Genomic DNA, 25,257 nt, shown 5'->3' on the forward strand with positions numbered 1-25,257 from the left:
TTGTAAACACTGCTTTGTTTGGGCACTAATAATAGCAGTTAAAATTTCTCCCTGTGACACTAACGGCTGCAAAGATTAATGGCAACATAAAATATTATTCAGAAATCGAACATAGGTTGGCTTTTTACAGATCTTTATAGACTTTGTTTTGATCTCACTGATTCTGCTGGGCTTAAAAGTGAGCATTTTATAGAAAATAGATCGATGGCACTTCAGGAGTATCCCATCCCCCAGCTCTTCCTTCCCTTTGTCCAAGCACTTGTTCACAGGAATTTAATGGGAACTCACAGTTATTACGTGCCTGTCACGAGCGTTATTTATATCAACAGTCTTGCCATGTTCCTTTGCTAGCTCTTCCTGGCTCTTCAAGCAATCGCAGTGCCCTTGCCAAATATTCTAAGGGCTACTGACAGGCTGAGCCACTTCTAATGACACAGGTGCCAAGTCACCAAGTAAAAAGCAATATTTACTCGTTGCCTCTCGCATTTGTAGGCTCTTTGTTCCAGCCATCACAAAGCTGCAGCCAAAAAGCCAAGATCAGAAAACATGCCAAGGATCATGTCATCTTCCCAGTCACTGGTCTGAACCCTCAGCAGGAGGGGAAACAACAGCCCTGAGCACAGATCCAAAGAAATAAAGGAGATGCTTTTGACTGACTTTGATGGGCTTGCACCAAGCTGTGAGCCAAGATGCGTCTCACTGCTTTAGCTACCAAATGGTTCCATTGCCTTGGTTTTGCTGCATGGTATAGAGCGAAGCCTGCCCTCCAACTCCATGCATAATGCACGGTGCAGCTTCCTTTACCAGCAGCAGTGATTCCAGAAGGCAGCACCTGGTGAGAACGCTCCGCAGGGTAGAAAGCTGTTATGTGTAAAAAGAAAACAGCCTACTGCGGAAAGGTTAAAACAGCCTCTGAATCACTGCAGTAGCAGCAGACTCCTATACAGATGCAACACAAAAGGAAAATATAAATCGGTGTATTCTGAAATAGGACTGTACTGGTGCCAACAAACTGTTTGCAGACTGATCCCTTTCGGGAGCGGAAGAAGCCAGCCTTCCGACACATTCAATTCCAAGCAAGTCACATCCATCACGATAAGAGCTTCATGAACCTGCTCTCCTTTTGGCTACATCCTGTTACACTAATTCATATTTATATCGTTCCTGAGAACTTCACTAACAAATCATTTAGACACTCTACGCTTTGGTAGGCAACGTGTAAGCAGCAGTTCATTTTGAGATCTGTTGCTCAGTGAACTCATTTCTCTCCTCCATTACATGCATCAGGGTACATACCTTAAGGCATTTATCTCAATGGGAGCGATCAGACTTGTTCATAAGAAAAGACAGCACACTTTTGTGGAAACACTTCCTTCTAATCAGAACTGACTATGTGAGAAGACAATGTTCCTTACATGCTTGTCTTTGGTGGGAAGTTAACAAAGCAAGTTACTGGAATCCTACACTTCCAGCATCAGTATGAATTTAATTAAAAAAATCAAATGGACATGAATTTATCTTGTTTATTTTAACATTTTACTGATTAAGTTCTTAAATATGCATAAGGAGCTAAAAAATGAACGAGTATGCTGAAAAGCATACTACAAACTACCCGTGACCCATCTTTGACTATATCATTCTACTTACAGAGCAATTCATACTTCTCAGCAACAGATCTGATCAAATGCTCATCAAGTCAAAGATAAATAAAATTCCTTGGGCTCTGGATATGGATCTCTATGGCCAGGATGCACTAGTGTGATGTGCACAGAGTTGGTATGAGAGACAGAAAAGAGAGTGACAGGAAAGAGATGGGAACAAACAGGAAGTGCACTTTTGAAGTTACTGGATTTGGCAAAAGAATGAAATACCATAGAGGAGACACATAGGTTCACAGGTCAGACTTCTTCACGTTGGGAATAGAGACAGGGAAAAAGAACATCTGCTCAGCAAAGGTTTGAGAAGAGAATTCTTTCTTTATCCTGGCTTGTTCGTAGTTGCTCACGAACCCTGTCCCAAGACAGGCACAGGCACACCAGGCTGAAAATAAGCAAGCAGTGTAGCAGTGCTACTTCTCTTCATCATTAGATGTATCTAGTAATGAGCCTTTCAGACCGTTACCTCATGAATTTCAAGCTGCTTTCTTTGAGCAAACCAGCTGGTCAGTGCCCTTCAGCTCATCAGTAATGTACTTTAAATATTAGTTACTTTCTCCTGGAGGAATGCAAATAAAACAACTACGTTGTAATTTTTTGCTCTTTATTTAGTTCACTGAAAGCAAGTTCAATAGCCCATGGCTCATATCCTCATAATTTTCCCACAGCTTGGACAGTGGATGTGATGAACATGGTTTGAGTAGTAAGCCTTCTGCAAAGGAAGAAAATCTCATTACTGAATTATTTTAACTGCCTTACTAAAACTTCTACAGTTTTGCCTCTCTCCTTCAAGGGAGGACTGATTGATACATGTCCCACAGCTTGAAAAGTAAGGCATCAAAAATGAAGGGTTAATCAGGAAAATGTTCAGGAACTGAAAAGGGAAGGGCGGGGGAGTTTTTCATTGGCACTTGCTTTCCCTCTTGTCAGTGAGAAGTAGGGTCAAAATTTGCATGTGCGACGTTGAAAAATTCTTATGTTTAAACGCCTTCTCAGAGCTCCCTGAAGAGATTATAAATAAGCACATCAGGCAAAAATAATGACCTCTGAATCACTACATGGGTCCTGGAGACAATGAGGACCAAATCCTATAGTCTGGCTCACAGAAAGTCCAAAAATATGTTAAACATGGAAGAATTTTTAGATGCCTTCAACAGTGATCAAACTCTGTTCCAATAGGAAAAAAAAAAATCAGGATATTTAGTGAAATTTTAAAGTAAGCAAATCTAATGTGCAATGCTTTGAAAATCCCACCCCCAGGCAACAATGCCTGACTGATAAAGTATGAATTTATTTGCCACGTTTACAAATAACAAGGAAAACTCAGATTCTTTGTAACAAAGATCTGAGTAACTCAGGATTTAGAGCAGCAAAGCTTCTCTAAAGCATGATTTTATCTACAGTATTTTAAGGTTCCATTATCAAACAGAAAATGGCCCTAAGATACCAATTTCTGAACTGTTTCAGCAAATAGATTATGGTTCAGTGATTGCTGGCTAGACAGGAAAGCAAAAAAGGAGACAGGTTTCTGATTTAGGTGATTTTCCCTCTTCCTTGGTAAGGGCTAACAATTTTTGCTGTTAAAGCTTTAGCATACCTTTTCATTTTCAGCCATATGCTTAGTTTTTTTCCTTAAGAGTTGTTTCAATTGCCTTCACTTTTGCAGTGCTAGCTTTCTTAAGCACACCCACAGAACACAGCTCTGTGATCTCGAGTGTGGGGACAGCACTTCCCACAGCAGTCCACAGATCACCACAAACTCAGTTTGCTTCTGTGTTTTCATATCAAAGAAACAGAGTGAATTGTGTTTCCACCAGATTTATCAATTGGCTAATGAAAATTAGCAGAATCAGAAACCTGGCAAACAAAAATAAACCCGCTGAGGTTAAGGCTTCCATCCTAAGTCCTTTTTCACCTCGTCTGCCATTTTCTGGTGCCTGTGAGACAACAGAATAACACTCTACTGTTGTCAAATAGCCACAGTCTGTGAAGAAATTATCTTTTTAAGGCAATCTAATGGACTCAAGGATGCAAGCTGTATGGAACTGTGTTCTGTGCAGGGCTACCAGAGTCCATCTACATGAATGGAAGTGGAAAGAGGAGCTGCCTTTGAAATGCCAATTTGGGACAGATAAATCAAAGAGCTTGCACTTCATTAAACACAACTGGGTTGTATAGAAGGTGAAGGAAGGAAAAGAATAAACTTATGTACTAGAATCAACTGCAACATGTGTGTTGCACAGAACTGTGTTTACTGTGGCTTGTTGGACAGAAATGAAGGTACTGCCTACCTGCATGGAAAAAATACTTTGCTAAGGTAATGACATTTACATCACAGTTCTTTTCAGGGGTTATCAGCAAGGCTAAATGCAAGCGTAAAACTAACTGTTGAAGACCAACAGAAAGTGGCATGTGTATGTCATATTAGGTGTCTGTTTGCTCATATACATGAGTATGTAAGTTAGGCCTGTAGATTCCACTGCTCTGACACAGGTCAGCCAGAAAAAGTCAACAGTTTCCACTTGGATATTGTCCATAATTTGCACATACACTTAGAACAAGCATAAAAGGGTGGTGATAACTACTGAAAGGTATCAATATGTGTTCAGAGAGTCACAATATATTTCTTATAGTGGAATAAAAATTTGTGAATATGATTATTTTCACAGAGCTTATTTGGGCTTTACAAAGCAATGTTCTGAAGATGAACATGCACATCTGTGACATAAAATTTACTGAATATATTTCCAGAAAATGACTGCATGTTTCTACTTTCATACTGAACAGCACAGCTCTACAGCAGAATTGAGGTTCATTTCATAGTAATCTCCACTTTTATCTCATGTATCCATATCTCAAAGGAATACTTCAAAAACATTAATTTTATGCAACACAGGTGAACATGTATTACCTTTGCTATATCCTCTTGAAATGCCACCAAGTTCAAGTACGATATATTGACCAGGTCTGGACCATAGACGACGGTTATCATTCGATTTTCCAGTCGACCTCCTAGGTTCCCAGTATCCAATAGTTCACGCAGTTTTGGATCCTGCAAGAAACCATATTGCAAAATCGTTAAAAGTCTTCTGCAAATACTTCAGTTTTGAAAACTTGTGCTATTTTCAGCACTTTAAACATGGTCATAACAGAATCTGATCTGGTTAATTCTTCATTAAAATTGTTAAAGTTATTAATTCATAATAATAAAAAGAATCACTTCTGTAAACCATTCAAAGCCTCCAAGGCCCGCCTTAGGACAGTTCAGATGAAAAGCTGTCCAGTTAACATCAGCACCTTTCTCTTTTTCATGTCTTTTGTCTCTTAAGCACACAAACTGTTTTGCTTGTTGAATTTACACCTTCTGTCCAAAGGTTACCGGCCTCAGCAGAAAGATTCTCTATAATTTCATTTGATTTTAGATAAAGCTCAATAGAGGAGAACTTCGTTTTTCACAAAATAAGAAGACTGCCTGGAATTAGTTTCCTTAACTATTAAGAAATGAACAGTGTAAATTTTGCGGATGCCCTCCTCCTTCTTCAGGTCCAAAATGCCATGCGTTATTTAAATCGCGAGATCTCTTCCAATTATTTTTAGTTTTCAGTCTTTTTCAGGGGCATATCCAATATAAAAATGACTACATAACATTCCTGTGAGGGACAGATAAATTCACTGAGTTTTATTAGCTAATAAAAACCTGAACTTCAACTTCATTGGTAACTTAAGCATGTGAGAACTAATTTCAGGTTATTTTGTAGTTCACAAATTTCTAACAGATTAAATTGCAGCATTTCCAGGCAATGCACTCAGTGTTTTTCAAGCTAAGAAAACTGCTTGGTGCTTGGCCTCAAGATACAGTTTATAAAGGCAAAGGCAGATGAAAAGCAGCCCTGCATGACTGAAGTCAATCCTTTAATTGGACCAGTATAATTTGAAAGCTCAGGTTTCCTATATGGCAAGATTTTTCAGTCTGGTATAAATATTAAAAAATAGCCAGCAAATTGGATCATCATGGGATTACACTCAATTTTTTCACTAATCCAAAAACAGATTCTGTGTAGAGATCAAATGATTTCAAAACTGTAACAAATATATACTGCAGGTTGCACTTCATTCTCATGGACCTTTTCCCCTCTACAGTATGCATTTACGTTTGCTATTTATGGTACTTCTTAATATTTAGTAACTTCTGAATAACGATTGGAATCTCAACTAACACAAATTAAATTTTGTGGAACCGGATGATAAGATTAAGATGATAAGAAGGACCATTTCTCATGATTCTCACAGGAAATTGTATATCCACAAGGCCTCGGTCTAAACAAGGCAATGGAGTTATGCATATGTTCACTGAGTATTTCACAAGCTTTGGGAGAAGAATGGTATATTAACTGGAAAGAAGCTTCAAGGCTGTCCATCATAAAATGCTGAGCTTCTTTAAATAGAAGGTACGATGGCAAGTGTTGCAGGAAAACAGATAGAATAATCCTATTTGAGGGTTCTGTAAAGAAGGAATATGATTGTGCTCTGAGAAAAAGATTTCATGGGTAAACAAGTTAATGACAGGCTTTCACATAAGAGAAAAGCAGAAGAGGGATATAAAAGTAGTAGTTGTGTTCCAGTGATGGGGATTTGAAGACAGATAAAGAAATTGTGTTAATTTGCGTCTAGGAGAAAAAATGGAGAAATGCCCTGAAGATACTAAGTTAGTGATGGTGTATTACTAGCTGGTTTACTTTCTGAATGTTATAGCTGAATGTTATAAAGCACTCTTTAATTTCTCTGGAAGATGAGAGCTCATCTCCTTCTTAATCTGTTTTTTCAACCCTAAATCAGACTGATAAATGCTTCTACTAAAGTGGCTGGCTGGGAATAGCATCATTCTTCCTGATCTGAAACAGGATTGTCTACCTGTTTTTATTCTCTTTCACATATTTGTCATTCCTTTCTTCCTTTCCCTGGCTGAATCTATTGCTCAGTTTCACTGCTGGTGATGAACTGCAATCGCAACAAAAGAAGAAAGAAGATAACCTTTTCCCTACATATTTATAGTCAACTATAAGATGCATCTATGATGGATCATCCTCTAGTTAGTCTAAGATACGCATTAGTCATGCATCACAGAATAAAAAAGAAATATATTTGAAATGGGATGATTTATTTTTCAAAGCAAAATCATCAAAAAGAAGGTATTTGGGGCTGGTTCAGTAAGGGTTTTAGAAGTGCACAGTAAGTGGCCAATCAGGCAATACAAGTATGAAGCTGGTCTTCCAAATCACAGGATTTTTCTCCAGGTTTTAAAGGCAAGAAATCTGACAGAACATTCTTCTTGGGTTGGATTGTTTGGACGAATATTCTTCTATTCCATTTAAGACTTCTCTATGAAGTTTGAAGCACAAAATCCCTTATAGTAATGCATTATCTGGCTACCATGCAGCACCTATTAATAAAGGGTGTGCATCCTGAAACACCTCAGCATAACATGCAATTTGCTCCACAGACTTAAAATAGATATTATCTATATGTATGGGTTCACTGAAAGGGAATAACCTTCATACTAACAGACCAAATTTAGCTTCTTTTATATAAATTAGATTATTTTGGTTTGGATAATTCCATTTTAAAGAACGAGACAAAGCCTGCTGCTGTTTGCAGCTGCATTTAATATACTGGCTCATGAGCAGGCTGACTGGTTTTCAGAGTAAGTTTTTGCTAAGCTGGGGCCTCATTATGAACATTTTGAGCTCTCTCAGAGACATTCAGAAGAGCGATGCCTATTAAATATTGATTATAGTTACTCTTTAAACACCTGAGCTACTGAAGCCCTATCATCCATGGGATGCTCAATAGCAGCTGACTACTGACAATGCTCACATAAGCCGTACAACTTCTCTTTGCCAGAAAACATCAAATCATTGTGCTGCAAAGCATCATCTTCATCATCTTTCACCTCTTTAACTCAAAAGCTCTCGATGCCAGCTTGCTTCTTCCCTGCAGCTGAAGTCCATCAGGAACTCCAGCTCAAGGACCATGGCTGCCTGAAGACTGGCCCTGAAGCCAGGCCAGGAAAGTCGGTGCTCAAGTGGTGACACCGCAGTGGTTAAAGGGCTGACGTTCCCAGAGGGAGATGTCAACTGTTAGCAAGCGAGTACAGAGGAAGTGACAAGGATGGCACTAGCAGCACAAAGAGCTTTAAAATCCATTAAAAATCATGTTACCCACCCCAAACTGAGGCCAGAGGTGGGCAGAGGACTACCTGCTCCTTTGGCTTAAAACAAAACAAAAACAAAACAAACAAACAAAAAAACATAAAAAACCAACCCTCCCTACCTCATTCTGCTGTCTTCACAAACCGATCCAAAGAAAAACTACCTTAAAACAATCCAAAAGAAAAATAGGAAGAAAAAGAAAATTTAGCCAGAAATATGAAAGAAAGGCTTATGGAATTTCTATCAGATTTATGAGTGAAGACTGAATAAAGGTGATTTGTTAGAAACCAGAATCCTGTATACAGACAGATAAAAATAGATTTCAGTCAGACTTCCAAAACTTTCTCCTGTTTTATTTTCTTTCAGTGGAAATCATAAAAATAATGTAAACTTAAGGAGTTTAATGACAATGACACATTAATGACAACCTCTGCAAAGACTGCTTTCAGCTGTGGCTGGTGTTATTAAGATGTAGCTCAACGCTTAAATTCCAATTACTGCGTGCTCTGCACATATAGCAAATGCTGCACATCTTTTAATAGGATCACCATCTCTTTCAACTTGTTTCAGGAAAAGTTGCAATGCACCATCTGTCTGAGAAAATATGTGGGTTTTTTTGTTTTTATTTTATTTTATTTTTTTTTAAGAGTACATCACCATACATACATGTAAAATGCTGTTGTGTAGTTTTTACAGATCTTAGCCCTTATAACCTATGTATGAAACATTTCACAAGATTTCTTTTGAGGCAGAGAATCACAGAAGGAGCCAGGGCTGCTGGGGCATGGCAGCCCCATGCAGGGGCTTTGTGGGTACCAGCTTGGGAGCTCTGCTTCTGCAGCTCCCCTCTCAATGCACCCCATATTCGAGACTCACATAGCAAGGATTCACAGTCACTTCTCTTAGAAAGCAGCTGTGACCCAGCTTCCCTCTGACAACCCACGCACGCTATCCAGCTATCTCCCACCCTCTCCAAACCAAAAGGATTTTGGATTCTATTTGTCTGCTGTCACAGAACAGAAAACAGGTGTCTGCATTTAACGACTCCCAAGCACTGATCTGATCCCTCCAAGGGGCAGCGAGTCAGCCAAAGCCTCACCTTGGATGCAGTGCAACACCTTGTGTTCCTCACGCTTCTTGGAGCAGCAGCAGCGTTTGTGGGAGCAGCTGGCCGATCTCAGAAGGACATTAAGCAGCGACAGAACCTGTCAGGTGCTAAAGACCTTCCTCGGGGCTTAATAGTTACGGACGATGCAATGGCCAAACTGGATGGCTATCAGAAGACTCAGCCAGAACTTCTGGGTCGCTGAACAATTGCGCAATTCAAGTACTGCAGGAATTTTTATATTTTTCTGGTATTTGTTTGCATTGTAAATTAGTGTCTTCAATCTAAATGAGTGATTATAAAAAAATACCACATGGTATTTCTACCATGGCCTGAGTTGAACATCAGTAACAGTACTATTTGCTGTCCCATTTCCCGCTTACAAGAACTGTCTTGGTACTATTTTTTTTTGTATGGTAGCCTCAGATCAAGACTCCTTTGTCTATACTGCATATAGACTAAATTACACATACAGAGCACATACAGTATGTACCACATCATCTATGCAACATACAGTCCTGTGCATGCAAAATGTCATACATTCCCTGCCCACAGACAGCTATTGACCAAAATAATTTTCTTCTGTATCTCATGCATTAAAACATCTTTAACATGTCAATTAAATACTTGAGTCCTACTGAAGCTAGGAGAGGGATCCCAAAGCCTTCAAAAAATAGATGCCTAGAAACACCACCCACCAAACCCTATATACAGACTCAGTGTAAATCAGCTATTTGCATGACTTCTGTCAATTTGACTTGTGATTTCTAAACAATTTCTGGTTCTGGCACTAAAAATATAGCATCATCCTTACTTTGAAGCACTGTATGTAATGAAACAAAAGTTTCTGTCGGTAAAGCAGGGTTGTAATATTTGTAAACTATACTACGTGTTCTGTATTACTATATTTCTTAGACTCTAAAGCTTTTCACAATCCCAAATTGTTTTATTTGTACCCTGATAACTTCAAGAGTGGAAAGGTTTGAAACAAGATTTGCAATGACTTTCATGTTAGTTCCAATAAGATTTCCAAGCATTCAAAATTGCATTTTATTTTTCTAGCTCTTTATGTATCCCAGGGGAGGGGGAGATGGGGGAAAAAGAAGCTTAATTAGATAGCTACATATGCAAAGAGTTTTCCAAGAAATATTCAAATTTGTGCTTAAATTAAACAAAGAATCTTGTTAAAAGGGGACCTTACATTGTGACTCTGTCCAAGGCAAAACTCCCACACATTTCCTTCAAATAGAACTAAGTCTTATATTCAGGAATGCCTTATCACAGAGTGTTTATCAACAAAAATGTATATACATATATATATAGCATATACAGTTTGTATATTTGACCCAGATTCCCAAATACCAGATCTTAACGCTTTAAGCACCAGGTGAGCAGCTGTAGTACAGGCACAGTAAGTAAGAAATAGCAAGTGTCTCTGCAAAGCAGACCACTTACCATGTGGCTAACTAAGGACTTCAGCAGCCTTGCCAGCACACAAAACACCTCCCCAGGCAGTTACTTCCCCCCCCTCTCTCAGCAAGGACTGAGATACCCACCCGGCAGCCATTTTCTCTCCCTCCTGAGGATACAAGACAAAGGTGTGAGTGGTTTAAGGAAACTTCTACCTTTTGGAGGCCCCATAAACCAAATCTCTCCATACTAAGGAACCAGACCTCTGTGTTGCCTCTTAGGAAGCTCTGAACTGCTGTGGTGCAATGGTATGACCCTCAGGAACAAAATATTCTTGCCAACTGAATTAAATTTACTGTTACCAACCCCAATACAGATTTCAAAGCTGGTTCAGATACCCTTCCTGTCACACATCCCCTAGCAACAGTACGGGACTGAAAACTTTCAAGCAAGAGGATTGACAGACTCTTCTTTCAAAGAAATGTATGTTTCTTCTCTCTCCTTCCTTTGTTAAGACCAAAGTCAAAACTATCGATAGTTTATCTTTCAGCCATGCCTTTCACTGACTAGACAGAATGTCCATACGTGGGAATCACACCTACAAAACTCGATGAAAGGATTTTGTCTGTCTTCTTTAACGACAATCATGTGAAATGGATATACTCCAATTACTACATCAAAGATACTCAAAACAGTGTTCTCTAAACTCTATTATCTTTTATCACACAGAATTCACAAGAAGTTCGATATTCAAATATATTCATTCATGAGATCAAGTCATTTTTACCACGTTCATCATCATTAAACTAGAAATATGTTTAGTCCAGTACAAATAAGCAAGTGTACTGTTGTTTTTTTGTTAAAAAAAGTCCTCATTAATTCTTCAAATGTGTACCAGATCAATAAATTACCACAATATCTGCAATCAGTTCTTATCTGAAATTATTTTGCATTTCTAGGGCTCCAGAATGTATTCCAAATATCGCATGGTACCTCCATAGCCAGCTATGCGCAGAAATAAAGCCAATGTTTTGTTTAAACATCAAAGCCCTTGCTTTAGATTATCATTCTTGTGCAAATTTTGTCAGTGTGTACAACAGATGTTTCTTAAAAAAATTAAACAATCTAAACTGGTCTTAAGTTGGCCATCTGTCTAGTTAATAGGTGGAATACTCCTAGAGTGTCACCCAGCTCTCCTGGTGCTCTCGTGTTTTCATGACAGAACATTACACAAATGCTTGGCCTGCAGATGTGTTTGGTTCTCCTTTCCAATGCCCATTTTTCTTGGAGTTTTAGTTTCACAGTATGCCAGTTTTAAATTGGGCGCAAGATTCCGCATTCTAACAAAAATCAAATGTGAATACAAACTAGCTTAGTACAACTGGACTGTGTGTGGTATTTTTCAATCCTTTCTGATGTGGTTGTGATTAACATGAAAGTACTTTATATCTCAGTGTACATCTTAGTTTAAATGACAACTTAAAAAAAGTAAAATACCTAGAAGAAAGGTACTACCATGCACATCTTTCTTTAGATGTTTTCTAACTCACTAACATTTTTATCCATTTCCATTAGCTGCAGACGGTTCATTATTTTAAAAATGACCTCGAAGCACTTTCTTTTCAGTATTTTTCCCTTCTCACAGTACTTTGAGGTTTTCTTCAATATAATTTTAAAGGAAGAGATGAAGAGAGCTGAGAAAAGAATCTTCTCTCATCTTCATGTTCCTTCTGTTAATTCATTTTCTTGGGTCCATATTAGACTATTGGAATTATAAAAAGTCTTAAAATCAAATGATTTCTACAGCAGCTCACATAGCACGCAAGAGCAAAAATAGTTGGAACAACAGCTTAATTTCAATTTATCTCTAAATCTCATAAGGCATTGTTATTCCAATTCTGAATCACTGCGAAGAGTTATTTTAATAGGGTTACTGCAGAGGTAAAGCTACAATCATCTATATATTTATACAGCATTTGCAAAAATATAAATTACTTGCAACCAGCTGAATGAGAGGAACTGCATGAATGCCCACTATGCTTTTTTGAGTGCTCCATAAGGGCTGGAGCTTGCATTTTAATGTATTTTTTAGCTGGTGGAAGTATGTATATCCAGACGGTCTGTAATGCTGAATGCACCAACTACCCAACCTGTATAAAAATAACAGATGAAATACAGAAAGCTATAATTGAAAACATCTGACTAAGGAGCTGCTTGTTATTGCAACATTTCTGTTACATGCATCAAATATAAGAGAACGAGATATCCTGCTCGGCCATGCTAGCATTATTTTGTTACCTGCTTGTGAGACATATTTTGTTACTGTCAGTGAGAGAACTCTAGGTTATAATAGCTGCTATATATTTTTTCTTTAATTACCAAGTCATACGGGATGTATACCAGTAAAGGTTTCAATTTACCTGATTTTAATTGCTGTGAACATCCACTATTCCCATTATCCTTAAATATTTCATAGAATCATATAATGGCTTGGGTTGGAAGGGGCCTTAAGGATCACCTAGTTCCAAACCCCCTGCCATTTAGTTCTAGGAAACTCATTAGTGGTATAGCAAACAAATTCAATGATGCAGCAACAGATTCTGCCCTGGTGAAACCATAGGGAATGGCATTGAGACTTGCAGGAATAAAAGCATAAACTGCTCCTGTTAGAGCTCCAACCATTTTTTATTTTTTTTTCCATCCTGGACAGTACCAGATGCTCAGCTTCTGCAAATCAGACAGTGAGCTTACAACAAGGGACTCATACTGGCACACCTATTTCACTACTGACTGCCGCAGACAAGTTCTCTTGCCCTGCCATTTGTCACAAAAACTTCACTTATTTTATTACGTATCAGTAACAGTAATTCAGAAGCAAAGATGCATTCACAGACCCTTCTAATTTGAAAACCAGTGCAAAATTAGTCAGCATGGATAATCCTATTTCCTGGAGATCTCAGTAGGGCTGCTCCTGCTCATGGTCACCATCCAGCTCAGCAGGCATCTGAGCCAGGGTACCACAAAGGCCAGGGAACACTCATTACCTCAATGACGCCTGGACTCTGAAATCCTAACTACTACCATAGTATCAACTGAAAAGCAATTCATACAGCAGAGGCCTATGCTTCAGATGGCAAAGTATCTGTAGTAATCTATAATCAAAATAGAAACTATTTAAGATATTTTTTTTGAAGTTGGTCTGCTTCATTTTACTCCAGAGAGGGCAATTTTTGTAAATAGATTTTAACTTATTGTATAAATCAGTAACAGAAAAAGAGTAGAAACAGATTTCTGTTTTAGAAGACAACATGGCTACTGAAAAAACAGTGCAGTCTACTAGCAGTATGAGTAAGCACTACAAACGTGGTTTTTGGCTGCGTATATCAAGGAGAGACAGAGAAAACAATGAATAAATACAGAATCTGGATTTGGGTGGTTGCATGTTAAAGTAATTTTACTACCTGTGAAAGTACAGGAGATATGTTCAATCATTGCTGGGAAAAGAACATCCCAAGCCTAATGTCTTTGGTGAGCTGCTGCAGAAAAAAGTTCTGCAGGGATGTCATGGACATTATTTTAAGCAGTATGTTTTTTTCTCTATGGCATTGAGAAGTAATCAACAAAAGGGATATGAAACAGCGTGGATGGATCGACTGGAGATCAGACTAAGATGTATATAAGACATCAATCTGGAGAACGGTCCTGATGGAAATCCTGAGTACTACATGCTTGTGAGCAGCCAAACAGTATGAGAATATCAGGATGATGAAAATATTCAGGAGAATAAGGATGATGGAAAATGGCCCCAAAAGAGAATGGACTATCTCATGAAGTCTACAAGAATAAAAATCCAGCTGCAGACACTTTGGTGCAGTGAACAACTTTGTGCATCTGAATTATTTGCATATGTTATAGAACTGAACCAAAATTTGCTCATAAACACGTCTCTGCCTATACAGACATGGAGCATTAAGTAAGACGACTATTTAAAGCAGCAGCAGAAATAATGCCCAACTTCAAGTTTCTCCATTTCTATTAGTTTTTCTTATGGTTCAGAGAAAAACCAGTAGGGGCAATGTTTGTTAATCTGAAAAAAGCAGATAATACTCAGTGAACAGATCGTCAGTTAAAAATACAGTTGCATCTTTGATATTCACTGATTATTCTTTCCTAGAGCAGAAATAACTAAACATCACTTCATAAAAGTTCAAGGAGCCAAAGGATATTTACCACCTTAAAAACTACCATGAAAACTTTGAAAACCCATTTCTGAGCACAAATACCAGATGGTGCACTGAAATTAAGAGATAACTGAAATTCTGCTTTAACTTACATCCCTAACAACTCTCCTCACCTCAAAGATGGTACCCTGAATTTACAGTAGTTGGGAAAGAGTAAAAAATTGGTACAGACAGTTTAACAGCTATTAATTATTTTTAAACGTGCCTTCTTCGTATCATGCCAGTTTGCAAAGAATTAAATTCCTTACCTTTAGACGGGGGATCAGCACCTTTCTTCCTAATATCACTTGCTAAGTGCCAGAGAGACTTCTAGTTATCCAAGAATTTAGTGAACTACATCCAACAATTTAAGGCTGCTTCAATTAGATAAAAGGCTTTCCAACGTAAAGGATAAAACAGCCTTCAAAGTAGTGGAAAATAAAACATATCCCTGTGTGTATAAACTACTCAAGCAGTTAGTTAATTCTACAAATCACCTTTTAGCTGTGGAAAGTGGAGCAAATGGACGTGACAACCAGGCCGCAGTCCAAAAGAGTGCACAGAGGATGAAAAATGCTGTGGAAAGTCCAGGACAGGTTTTGTGGTCCACGCTTTGTCAAATTTCCTGAGGATCCTCAGCGGAGTATTTGACTGAGCAAAACTATGCACTCTAGGGTTTGACAAAAATATTTCTGAAAGGCCATAAAGTCTAATGCTTTTTGAAAAGGGAATTAAAAATACTTCATGCACACAAGATTACGGCACTTAGGGTACACTTTATCCAGTTGGATCCTTTCCAACACATCCTTGGGAAAAAAAATAATTACAACGTACAAAATTGGGAGAGGAATATTCTGAAAAAAAAAAAAAAAAAAAGAGAATATCCTCTTTGCCACTTCCCTAAAACATTGTTTGACACTATGGGTTTTAAAATCCAGTTCGTATAAAGATGCATCTAACCTGTGGGCACCAACTTCACGAAAGAATGTAACAGCTTTGCTAAAATATTTCAGTGGTGGTAGATTTTGCCATTTTCAGGTATTTTAAAAGTGGCCTGGCCCGTATGCAGGAGGTTGATTTTGTTCTTTTTTTCATTTAGACTTATCAGATAAATCAAACTGTGCAAAGTATTTGCCCACAGAAAGTACTAGTGAGAGGCAGACACTTTTTGACATGACAAACCAGTGAGCTGTAATGTTAGACCACTGTGAAAGCTAATCTGTAGACAGTTTAACATGGCATTTAAATACACTAAAACATTTAAGATGTGGCCTTTGCTCTGGAAGACCTCTGCATTTCTGAAACACTGTTTTGTCTTTCCAGCTAAGGTAGGAAACAGTTGTATTTGCAGTGCAAAGCCAATTTCAACAATGATCAACTGCCAGCAAGGAGAAGGAGACAGGAAGATCGGCCGAGAAAGTAGCAACTGTAGGAAGATTTATGATGCCAGGGTTTAGTCTAAAGCTGAAAGGATTTAAAGAGTTTGGATCAGACCATCAGCGAATGAGATGCAATTAAATTCCTGATGCTGCTAAAATTGGTTATGCAGAAATGCACACCACTTCCTCTGTGCAACAGGCTGCAGGATCAAGCAAAGACAGCATCACCCTAACCTCCAACACTATCCATAATTCAGTTCTACCACGCTGCTCTTGTGCTTTACAGCATAAAGCATTAACACTTTGCATTTCTCATGTTCCTTCCTTCTCCTTCTATTCTCCTTTATCGGGAAATAAGGAAACAAACAAAAAGCATGGACATCTCTTGTGGTAACAGAGGTCATAAAACATTGAATTTCAGTGTTTCAATTTCCTTCTTCTCCTCCTACCTCTGTTAAGTCAAAGTGTACTGAATTTCATTTTCCTTATACTCCCATCAACACCTCTTGCCTCACTTAGAGTGTTAGCACAACATCTCTTTTTATTTTTTTTTCCTTAAATCATTTTTAGAAAGAGAAATAAACGTGTGCTTCATACTTACAGAGCTAAATAGACTCTGAAGGGATGAAGCATATAAGCACATTGCTCTAATAGGAACAGAGTTAAGGCTTTTCCTTTTTTTTGCATGATTACGTAGCTGAGGATGCTGCTTTGAAACGCCAGAAGAGCCCATCCTCACATTACCTTGTGTTAGGTGTACATCTTGCAATACAAAATGGCACAGCATCCTTCGTGTACCTGTAACTGCTGGAATTGCAAAGCACAAAGATGCAGCTGGCGAACGCATGGCAGCGCTTTCCACCGACAACACCTGAGGCCCCCTCCTTGCACAGTTTTTGGGGGATGCCAGCGGCAGAGGAATTACTGGATTATTTTTCTTTCTAACTTTCAAGGTATAACGTCCCCTAAGATGACACAGAGGTGACATCCGCATGCCTCTGCCAGGAGGCAGAAGTTCGGTGTCTTAGGTCTCCTAAACATTCAAGTATCCTTTGAAGATTTACAAAGGTGACAATCTCAATTCCGCAGAGGCATACGTGACTCCTGAGTGCAGCCTGTAGAGAAAACCTTGGAGAAAATTCCCAGCTGGTGGGAAATTATGGCTTCAGTTGGCACTGCTTGCCCCAGGTCAGAGCCTCACGTCACTTCCACACTGACTGCGCTGCTTGGGTCCAGCCTTATTATTGTACACAACTAGACCCGACGGCTGATGCACTGTGCTGTGTTTCCATCCCCTGCAGTGTGTGTGCAATATGCAACGTTATCCCCTTGTTTTACAGCACATAAGAAAATGCTTAGTATTTTCTTACTCTCTTATAACTCCAAAAGGTCTGTGGAACCTTTCCATAATTTTCTATTACATTTAACTTTTCAACGGAGACTTTTAATAGAAAACTGAATACCAGTAGTGCTTTGAAAAACTTTTCCAAGACTCTGAAATATCATTTTCCTAGCAGACCCTTGGTAACAAGGTTACCTAACATGACAATGACTCTGAACCACTAAACCCAGCAAAATGGGTGACTTCTACGACACAAACAAAACAACCCCCTACAGACAAAACCCGTAATAGAGAGATCAACAGTGCCTGGTGTCAGCCTGAATACTTGTATTAATGACTGCCCAAAACAGCAGTAACACAAGGCCATGTGGAACCCTACCTGAGACTGTGAAGTGTAAACAATGTGGAGTCAGAGGCATCTGGGGACCCTTTTTTGCATATTTTCCATTCCATTTAGATACTTCAATAAGTTAGTTTTGGTCGTGAGTTTTTTGGTTGGTTGGTTGGTTTTGTTTTGTATGTTTGTTTTTAAACTTGCTCCTTTGTTTTTTGAAAAAAGGACATCAATTCATCCCTCATGGCAATCTGGAATCCTTTGAGAATATTGTGTTTGTTGCCAATTTATATTGACACCACGATCTGTTTTGAATCAACACGCTGTAATGATGCTCATGGCATCTGCCCCTTTCTGCAGGACTGACTGAGAGGAGCTATTCATTGTGCGAGTACAAGCAAGAGCAGACAGGGAATAAATCTCAGGAAGTTTTTTAAAATCCTTTTTTTTTTATCATCAAGAAGTGATTTTGCTTTTAATCCCGTCTCATAACTAGTTTCCTGGAGGAAGGGAACAACAATAGGTTTTGAAAGAGGGCTAAATGCAACATGGGGAAACCTACTATTTGCGCAGGAAAAAAAGCACTGCCTTACACCTTCCCTTGGAAAAATACTGTGCCCAATATAACAAATGGTGAATGGAGGTATTATAGAGCAAAGTTCTGGGCAGAATTCCCAGAAGAAATTTATTTTTGGCTTATCATGTTTCTAATCTATTTTTTAAACCAGGCTACTGAATAGGTAGAAATCTCCGGAGTGGTAGGAAGCTCACCGGATAGACAGAAATTTGTAGATCATACTTGATGTAGTCTACCCCAATATCTGACCTATTGAGTGCTGGAGAAAATATAAATTGTAGAAAGTTAGGACAATTGACACACACAAACTTACTCCTGTCCCCAAACCAGTTGGCTATAGCCTATCGTTTTGCTGGAATCTTTAGCAAATACATTTTAAAGTCACAAATTTACTTTCTTGAAGTTTTTCATCAGTCAGCACAATTAGGAAGGTTACAATTCAATACGGAATGGCTTTTATCTTTCAGCCCTAAATAAAATGGAATTTCCATATTCTTCATATATCTTTGATCAAACATCGGACTCTGAAAACCTGACTTTTTTTTTTTTTATGCCATGCCTGGCTTTTATTTTTCTGAAAACAAGTGTAGTACAGAGACTCTGATTCAGACCCCCAAAGAGCAATTGGATGTACTACTGATGACCCTCCTCACAGCAACTGCAGTATAAGCTTTCCCGAAAATCAGCAAAGCCACTCCACTGCCTTACTGCATGGCCTTACAGAATGAAGAGTGATAGACAGAACTAATCAGACTGAAATTAATAGTGTATTGGAATAAAGAAGAACTGTTTGATTTTTTTTCTTTTTTAAACACATGCATTTCCTAAAAATAAATGCACTCGCAAGAGCCAAGTCTAAAGCAATCCAAGGTGAATTTTTCGAGAAGAATATTGAGTCACTTTTTGCCTCAGTGCCCAACTCTTTTCTGGCTATTTTGCAAGCCATTTGACTTTTTGTTTGCTTGTTCCATCTGTAAATCAGGTCTAATCATACCCACCTCTTTTGTCAAGCATCCTGGAATCAATAAAGCTGGAAAGTGCTACCTAAGCTCTTAATTTGTTTGCATGTTCCAACGGAAAGCTCCACTCTTCTTGATAGATCTAACGTGCACAGTATCTAATAATAAATGTCTTCTTCCTCCATATTCCCTCTCAAAAAACTTTTTTTTTTTTTTTTTTTTTTTTTAGGTTTTGTTCCTTAGGTTTAGTCAGCATGTATGCAGGTTGGGATATCATACCAATTTATAACATTTTTCTTACAAGTCAAGGAAAATCACAGCCCATTTCTTAGCTGTTGGCCACACTTGCTCTACAACTGTGAAGAGAATATTCACACAACCCACGCTAGGCACATAATACTGGAGAGGCTACCGGAGGTGCTGCTGTCCCAGAGCCAGTTATTTAGTGTTACAGGATGGTGCTTGAATGCCCCCCAGTTGCCTGGACAACCCACTGGAGTCAGGACGTTTGGCTCAGGTCAGCTCCTTGCAGCACCACACATGGAGGCTCCACAGGTTCTTTCAGCAGGCTCTAGCAGTTTGTGCTCCGGTGAAAGGAATGAAATGGATGGAGAATGAAAGTATGGAGCCTGACTGTTGTGCTTTAACCCGGCTGGCAGCTAAACACCACACAGCCGTTCGCTCACCCTCCCCCCTCCCTCTCTGGGATGGGGGAGAGAAACAGGAAAGTGAAGCCTGTGAGTTGAGATAAAGACAGTTTATTAAGACAGGAATATAATAATAATAATAATAGTGATAGTGATAATGATAATAGTATTAATAATAATAATGTGTAAGAAAACAAGTGATGCACAATGCAATTGCTCACCACCCGCTGACCGATGCCCAGCCTACCCCCGAGCAGCCGGCCCCCCACCCCGGCCAGCCACCCCTATATATTGTTTAGCATGACGTCAGATGGTATGGAATACCCCTTGGGCCAGTTTGGGTCAGCTGTCCTGGGTCTGTCCCCTCCCAGCTCCTGCTGCACCCCCAGCCTGCTCGCTGGCAGGACAGAGCAAGAAGCCGGAAAGTCCTTGGTTTGGTGTAAGCACTGCTCTGCAACAATTAAAACATCAGCATGTTATCAGCGCTCTTCTCATCCTAATCAAAAACATAGCACCCTACCAGCTACTATGAGGAAAATTAACTCTGTCCTGACTGGAACCAGGACACTGACAAACTTACTTTATTTTTATCAAACTCAATACAATCTCTACCAATATGCGCCCCAGTGCATTTGGGATGAGCAAGCTGCTCTGGAAGGATGCCCACTGACTTCACGAACTAGGAAGATGAGTTAATGAATTGAACAGATTTCAGCTAACTTGGTGATAAGAAGAAAATTGAAATCTCACACCTTTAAAGAAAGGGAAAAGACACTCTTACACATACTGACATGAGAAAAGGTTGCCTCTTGAGACCTTCTCCAAGATCCTTTCCAAACAATGAAGTAACCTTACTGTTTCAAAGGAAAGCAAATGTCTAACAAAACACAAGTTCATGTTTTTAAAAGCTCAGAGCAACTCAACATGTTTTCTCCCAACAGATGTGTCAGCAGCAGCTGATAGTCATCAGGTCAGAGTAGCTGCTGAAGCCTACCATACCTGCCCCCTTGCTTTGCAGGTTCAGTTTACTTTCAAAGGAAGGGTATCATCTTAAATCTCATCTTGCAGCTAAAGGGAACCCAGCAGCCCTGCATAACAGGCACAGCTTTAGGACACTGGCTCCTGTGACATCCAGGTGTTGTAACTGCAAATATGTCTGCATCCTACCCAGTGAACAGGAAGGGCTGTGATCAGGGCGTCAGTGTCACAACTGATGCACTTTGAGAATAAAAGCATATGGGATGAACTCGGCCGTTACTCTGAGCAATGAAGCTGTACCATGGGTAACAAACTGTATTTAGACTTTCTTTTGTGAATAACCCCATTGATTTTAACATGAAAGCCTGAATGAGTAAGTCCCACATTCACATAACAACAAAGAGAAGCAGATGCCTGCAGAACACAGGAACAGTTCAGTTAAATGTGGGCTGCTTTCATGTAATGCTCTGGGATGGAATATAACAGTCATGGGGTGATGGCTTCCCCCCAGTGCAAGAGTCATTAGGCAACGCTGAGTCAAGCCATGAAGAAGCACGTCCCTTCCTCCTCTTTACTGATGCTGATTTCTCTCATGACCTTTGATGAGAGCTTTGCCTAAGAGGAGAATGAGCCCAGAACAAGGCTAGAGGCAGGTATCTGCATTGCAGCCAATTCCTACATTTCTGGTCTATCTCCTGCTGTCCAGTCCAGCAAAACACTGAAGCAGATGCTTAACTGAAGCATCTGAGTAGTCCCAGTCAACTCAGCGTACTACAGATTCACAAGTAAGAAACACAGAAATTTCATCTTATTTTATTTTTAAAGGACTTAACTTATATTTATATTTATTGTAAAAAACCCTGACACTTCCAGTAGGGTTTCAACAGGCTTTCATATAAAGATTTTTTTTTCTTGTTTTGAAGCACCTGTTTCTGACATACTTTGTTCCAAAGGTGTGACTTTTCAACATGGGCTTGTGAAATAAGAAAAACTATTTAGTATATGGATTTTTGTAAAAGCTCTGATTGAAAAGTTGAAAATAAGCCCTTAAAATCTTTGAAGAATTATATTGCTCAGGTACAAAATACTAAGAAAACTGATTGTTTTTCAGGCTGTAGAAGAAATAAGTGGCTTTGATATCTGTAAGACAATGCCACTTGCTTTTTCTTTTCCAAGTCTCATCTTAAATATTCATATTTGAAAGTAGCAAGAAGCTTCTCCATGGTATTAGACACAAAGAAGGAAATATTTCAGAGGAGAAACAGAAAGAGTTTTTGTTAGCTTGCATGCTGTCTGGGAACAAAGCCATGCTAAAGCAGTTGGGCAGGAGGGTTCACATGCTCAAGATGGTTTTTCCAATTAAGACATTCTTCAATTTTTTTTACTATAATTTTTAATAGTTTTAACCTGACTGTCATAAACTAGAGACCCAGATCTGCCATCATCAGGGGTTCAGACTTGGAATTAGTACAGTCCGTTTTCTAGAATGAGAGAAATAATGCTTAAGGAAGATGAATTCTTAGAGAAGAACTAATTTCTGTATGTGTCAGCTATGGTTATACCCTTATCTACGCACTTTCAAAATACAGCAGGAACTACCAGCTACCTGCTATGGGGAAAATCCTGAAATACCTGTCAGCACTGATTTTCTATATGGCTTGAGCAAAATGAGAAAATATTTGAGTTGATCTGGGAACTGACATTTTTCAAAATTGCCTGGCTGGTCTACATCCAATAGTAATTTTCAGCCTCGATGTTTATTTGTGCATTTATACACTAACATGATAAAGACTAAGGGGAAGAGGAGAGGCAGAAAAGGTCTGCCCTGCAACACTTATAATTGTGATCAGAGTGTCAATGGGAGCTAACAGGAGCCTGCTGAAGTCAGGTGAAAAATTGACAGGAACATCTATAAGCTTTTTATCAAGCTCTGCTTCATTGATTGATACTGTAAAGACTAAGATATGTAGTCATTTTATATTGGAAGAAATAAAGCAAAATAAAATAATTTATCAAGTACAAAGTTAATAAAGTTGAGTGGGTTTGAGTTTCTTTGGATTTCTAGGGAATAATCTGACTAGAAATTTACAGATTTCCTGTGTGTGCTATGTACCTGGGCCCAGGCTCATTCTCGCATGTCTCAGTTTGAGGAAGAGGAAGTAGGGAAAAAAAAAGGGAAAAATTAAAAAAAGAAGAAAAATAACAAGAAAAAGAGGTCCACCAATGTGCTAGACCAATGATACTCCAACAGGTCATAACGAAACTTTCAGGGTTTCAAGTTCTATGATACCAGGGACATAAGTGTTGGAAATAAGAGCTTTCATGGTGATATTGTTATTTTTTTCTTCAAGAATTTCCTACTTCATGCTGTATTTCAGTTCTTTGTTCAAATTTCTCTTAAGAGCCACCACATCCTTAATTTCCCTGGATCACTGTTTCAGCTTATGTGGCTCCCACTCTATTTTGTCTTCTGTGAATTCCAGCAGCTGCCATCCTTGACTTTGTTTGGCTGAAAGGAAAATTAAACACAGGCCATTTAATCAGCCTGTGTTACAGTTTTCTTTTATGCTGTTAGGGTGTAATAGCTTGGCCTTTATTTGCTGCTAACAGGCTCAGAATTATTTTTGATAAAATAATGCAGTGTTTGTTCAGCTCTCAAAATAGAAATACAGAAAAATGCAATGCAATGTAGTTACATGGACAGCTATTAAGTGGAAGCAAGATGGGTTCAGCAGCTGAGTACTTCTAGTCATTATCAGATTAAATTAATATATTTAAGTTCTCAAAAGAGAATATGAATTTTAAAGTACTCCAGCAAATTATTCCGAGTTATTAGAATGTCATTTACTATTATTTATCCACGTTACTGTACCTCACTCTTTGTTTAATGCTATTTTAGCTCCACTTTCACAACATTGTCAACCCCAAGCATTCAAAAGCCATGAGTCACCTACCTTTCAAGAAAAGCAACTACTTTAAATCCAGGCGATACGTTATTATTGTTATCGCTGTTATTATTAATAACAAAATCTTGTAAGTTCTCTGTGTTTTTCCAAACTGATTTCTGTACCTTCCATAACTCACACTTTCAATCTGTCTTTCATACCCATGGTGAATGTATAGTTAAGGTGAGATTCTTCTAACCTGAAGCTGACTGAAATGGGGATTGAAAGTTGGAATCTGTCCTTGGATGGGATGGATACACATCCAGGAAATATGCACATCCTACTACAGTTCTGCCCCAGTGTATTGAAAATGCTGAACAGGAAGTCCAAACAAAAACACCAAATATGAAATATGAACTCAGGTAATAAATACTTCGGGAAGAATACAGAAATCATTTTTGCAGCAAATTCACTGTAATTACTTGCTGTTCAAATTCTGAAGAGACATCTGGGGATCTATCCCAAAATTCTATCAATTTTGTTGTTGTTTTTGAAATGTTACAGAAATGCTAGTAATGCTGTTCAGCAACAGCACATATATATTGAATAATAGAAACGTACAATTTAGTCTTTTAAAGAGACTTCAAAGGTCTCTCCAGTGTAAGAAACAGCATTAAAACTGAACAGTGGAATTCTTCAGGACACAATCCAAATATAAGCTCAAGAATAGAAAATTTTTCATTCAGTAAACCGCACGGCCGTAACAATATCTGGTCTACCACCAAATTATGAAAGGTGGAACTCTCACGCTTTCTTTCACAGCATTCCAATTATACTTTTATTGTACTCTAATTTCATATTCGTAGCAATGAATGCATCCATAAAAAACGCTGATTACTTTCTCATCAGATTCTGGCACAGCACATGCTATTCTTTGACAGGTAGGCAAAAGTTGACTTTTTAATTTTTCTGCCAGCAAAAATGCTCCAGTGGAGTAGTACAGGAATATTTACCCTGGACATAATATTGTTCTCATGCTGCCATGCTGCTCTATCTTGAGACCAAACTGTATGAATGAATTCCGACTACTGAATGGTGAAAGGGTTTTCTGCAGAGCCTGCACGCTGTCTCACTTCCTTTTGGCAAGATGCCTTCAGGTTTGATTGCTATTTTTTCAATACTAAAAAGTCTATCCTGCTATTGCTAACTACATGCACCTCATTGCTGAGGCAAAAGAGGTTTGTCATGTGCCCACAGGTATGTCAGGACGGCTTTCTCCTTTTCAACAGCCTGCTTTGATTAGACTAACACAGCAATTCAACAGAAAAATCTCAGGGCAGAAACCAAGTATTAAAATCTCACCCTTGTCAGGCAATTAGAAATCTGTTATGCCCTTAAAGCCTATGGAAATCTGGTTATATTATTTCTGGTTATATAATATATAATACTATTTTATATTTTTACCACAAACAGCACAACGCTGCTGCTGTGTTGCAAGGTCGGCTGGCTCTAATTCCCATTTGACAATTTCCAATTTCTATGTATCGTGTCACAACT

The 25,257-nt window shown here is 38.7% G+C and overlaps 1 protein-coding gene across 14 annotated transcripts in view; it reads right to left on the reverse strand.

Annotated features, from left to right (window-relative positions):
- The window catches only part of PLCB1 (phospholipase C beta 1), a 432,352-nt gene that overhangs the window by 157,927 nt on the left and 249,168 nt on the right, over positions 1–25,257 (reverse strand). For all 14 annotated transcript variants that reach the window (XM_048060933.2, XM_048060934.2, XM_048060932.2 and 11 more), the window contains one exon: positions 4,567–4,707. In XM_048060933.2, the coding sequence (XP_047916890.1) occupies positions 4,567–4,707 (141 nt within the window). The remainder of the gene's footprint in view (positions 1–4,566; positions 4,708–25,257) is intronic.

Source organism: Anser cygnoides, chromosome 3, assembly GCF_040182565.1.
Source record: "Anser cygnoides isolate HZ-2024a breed goose chromosome 3, Taihu_goose_T2T_genome, whole genome shotgun sequence".
Taxonomy (NCBI): Eukaryota; Metazoa; Chordata; class Aves; order Anseriformes; family Anatidae; genus Anser; species Anser cygnoides.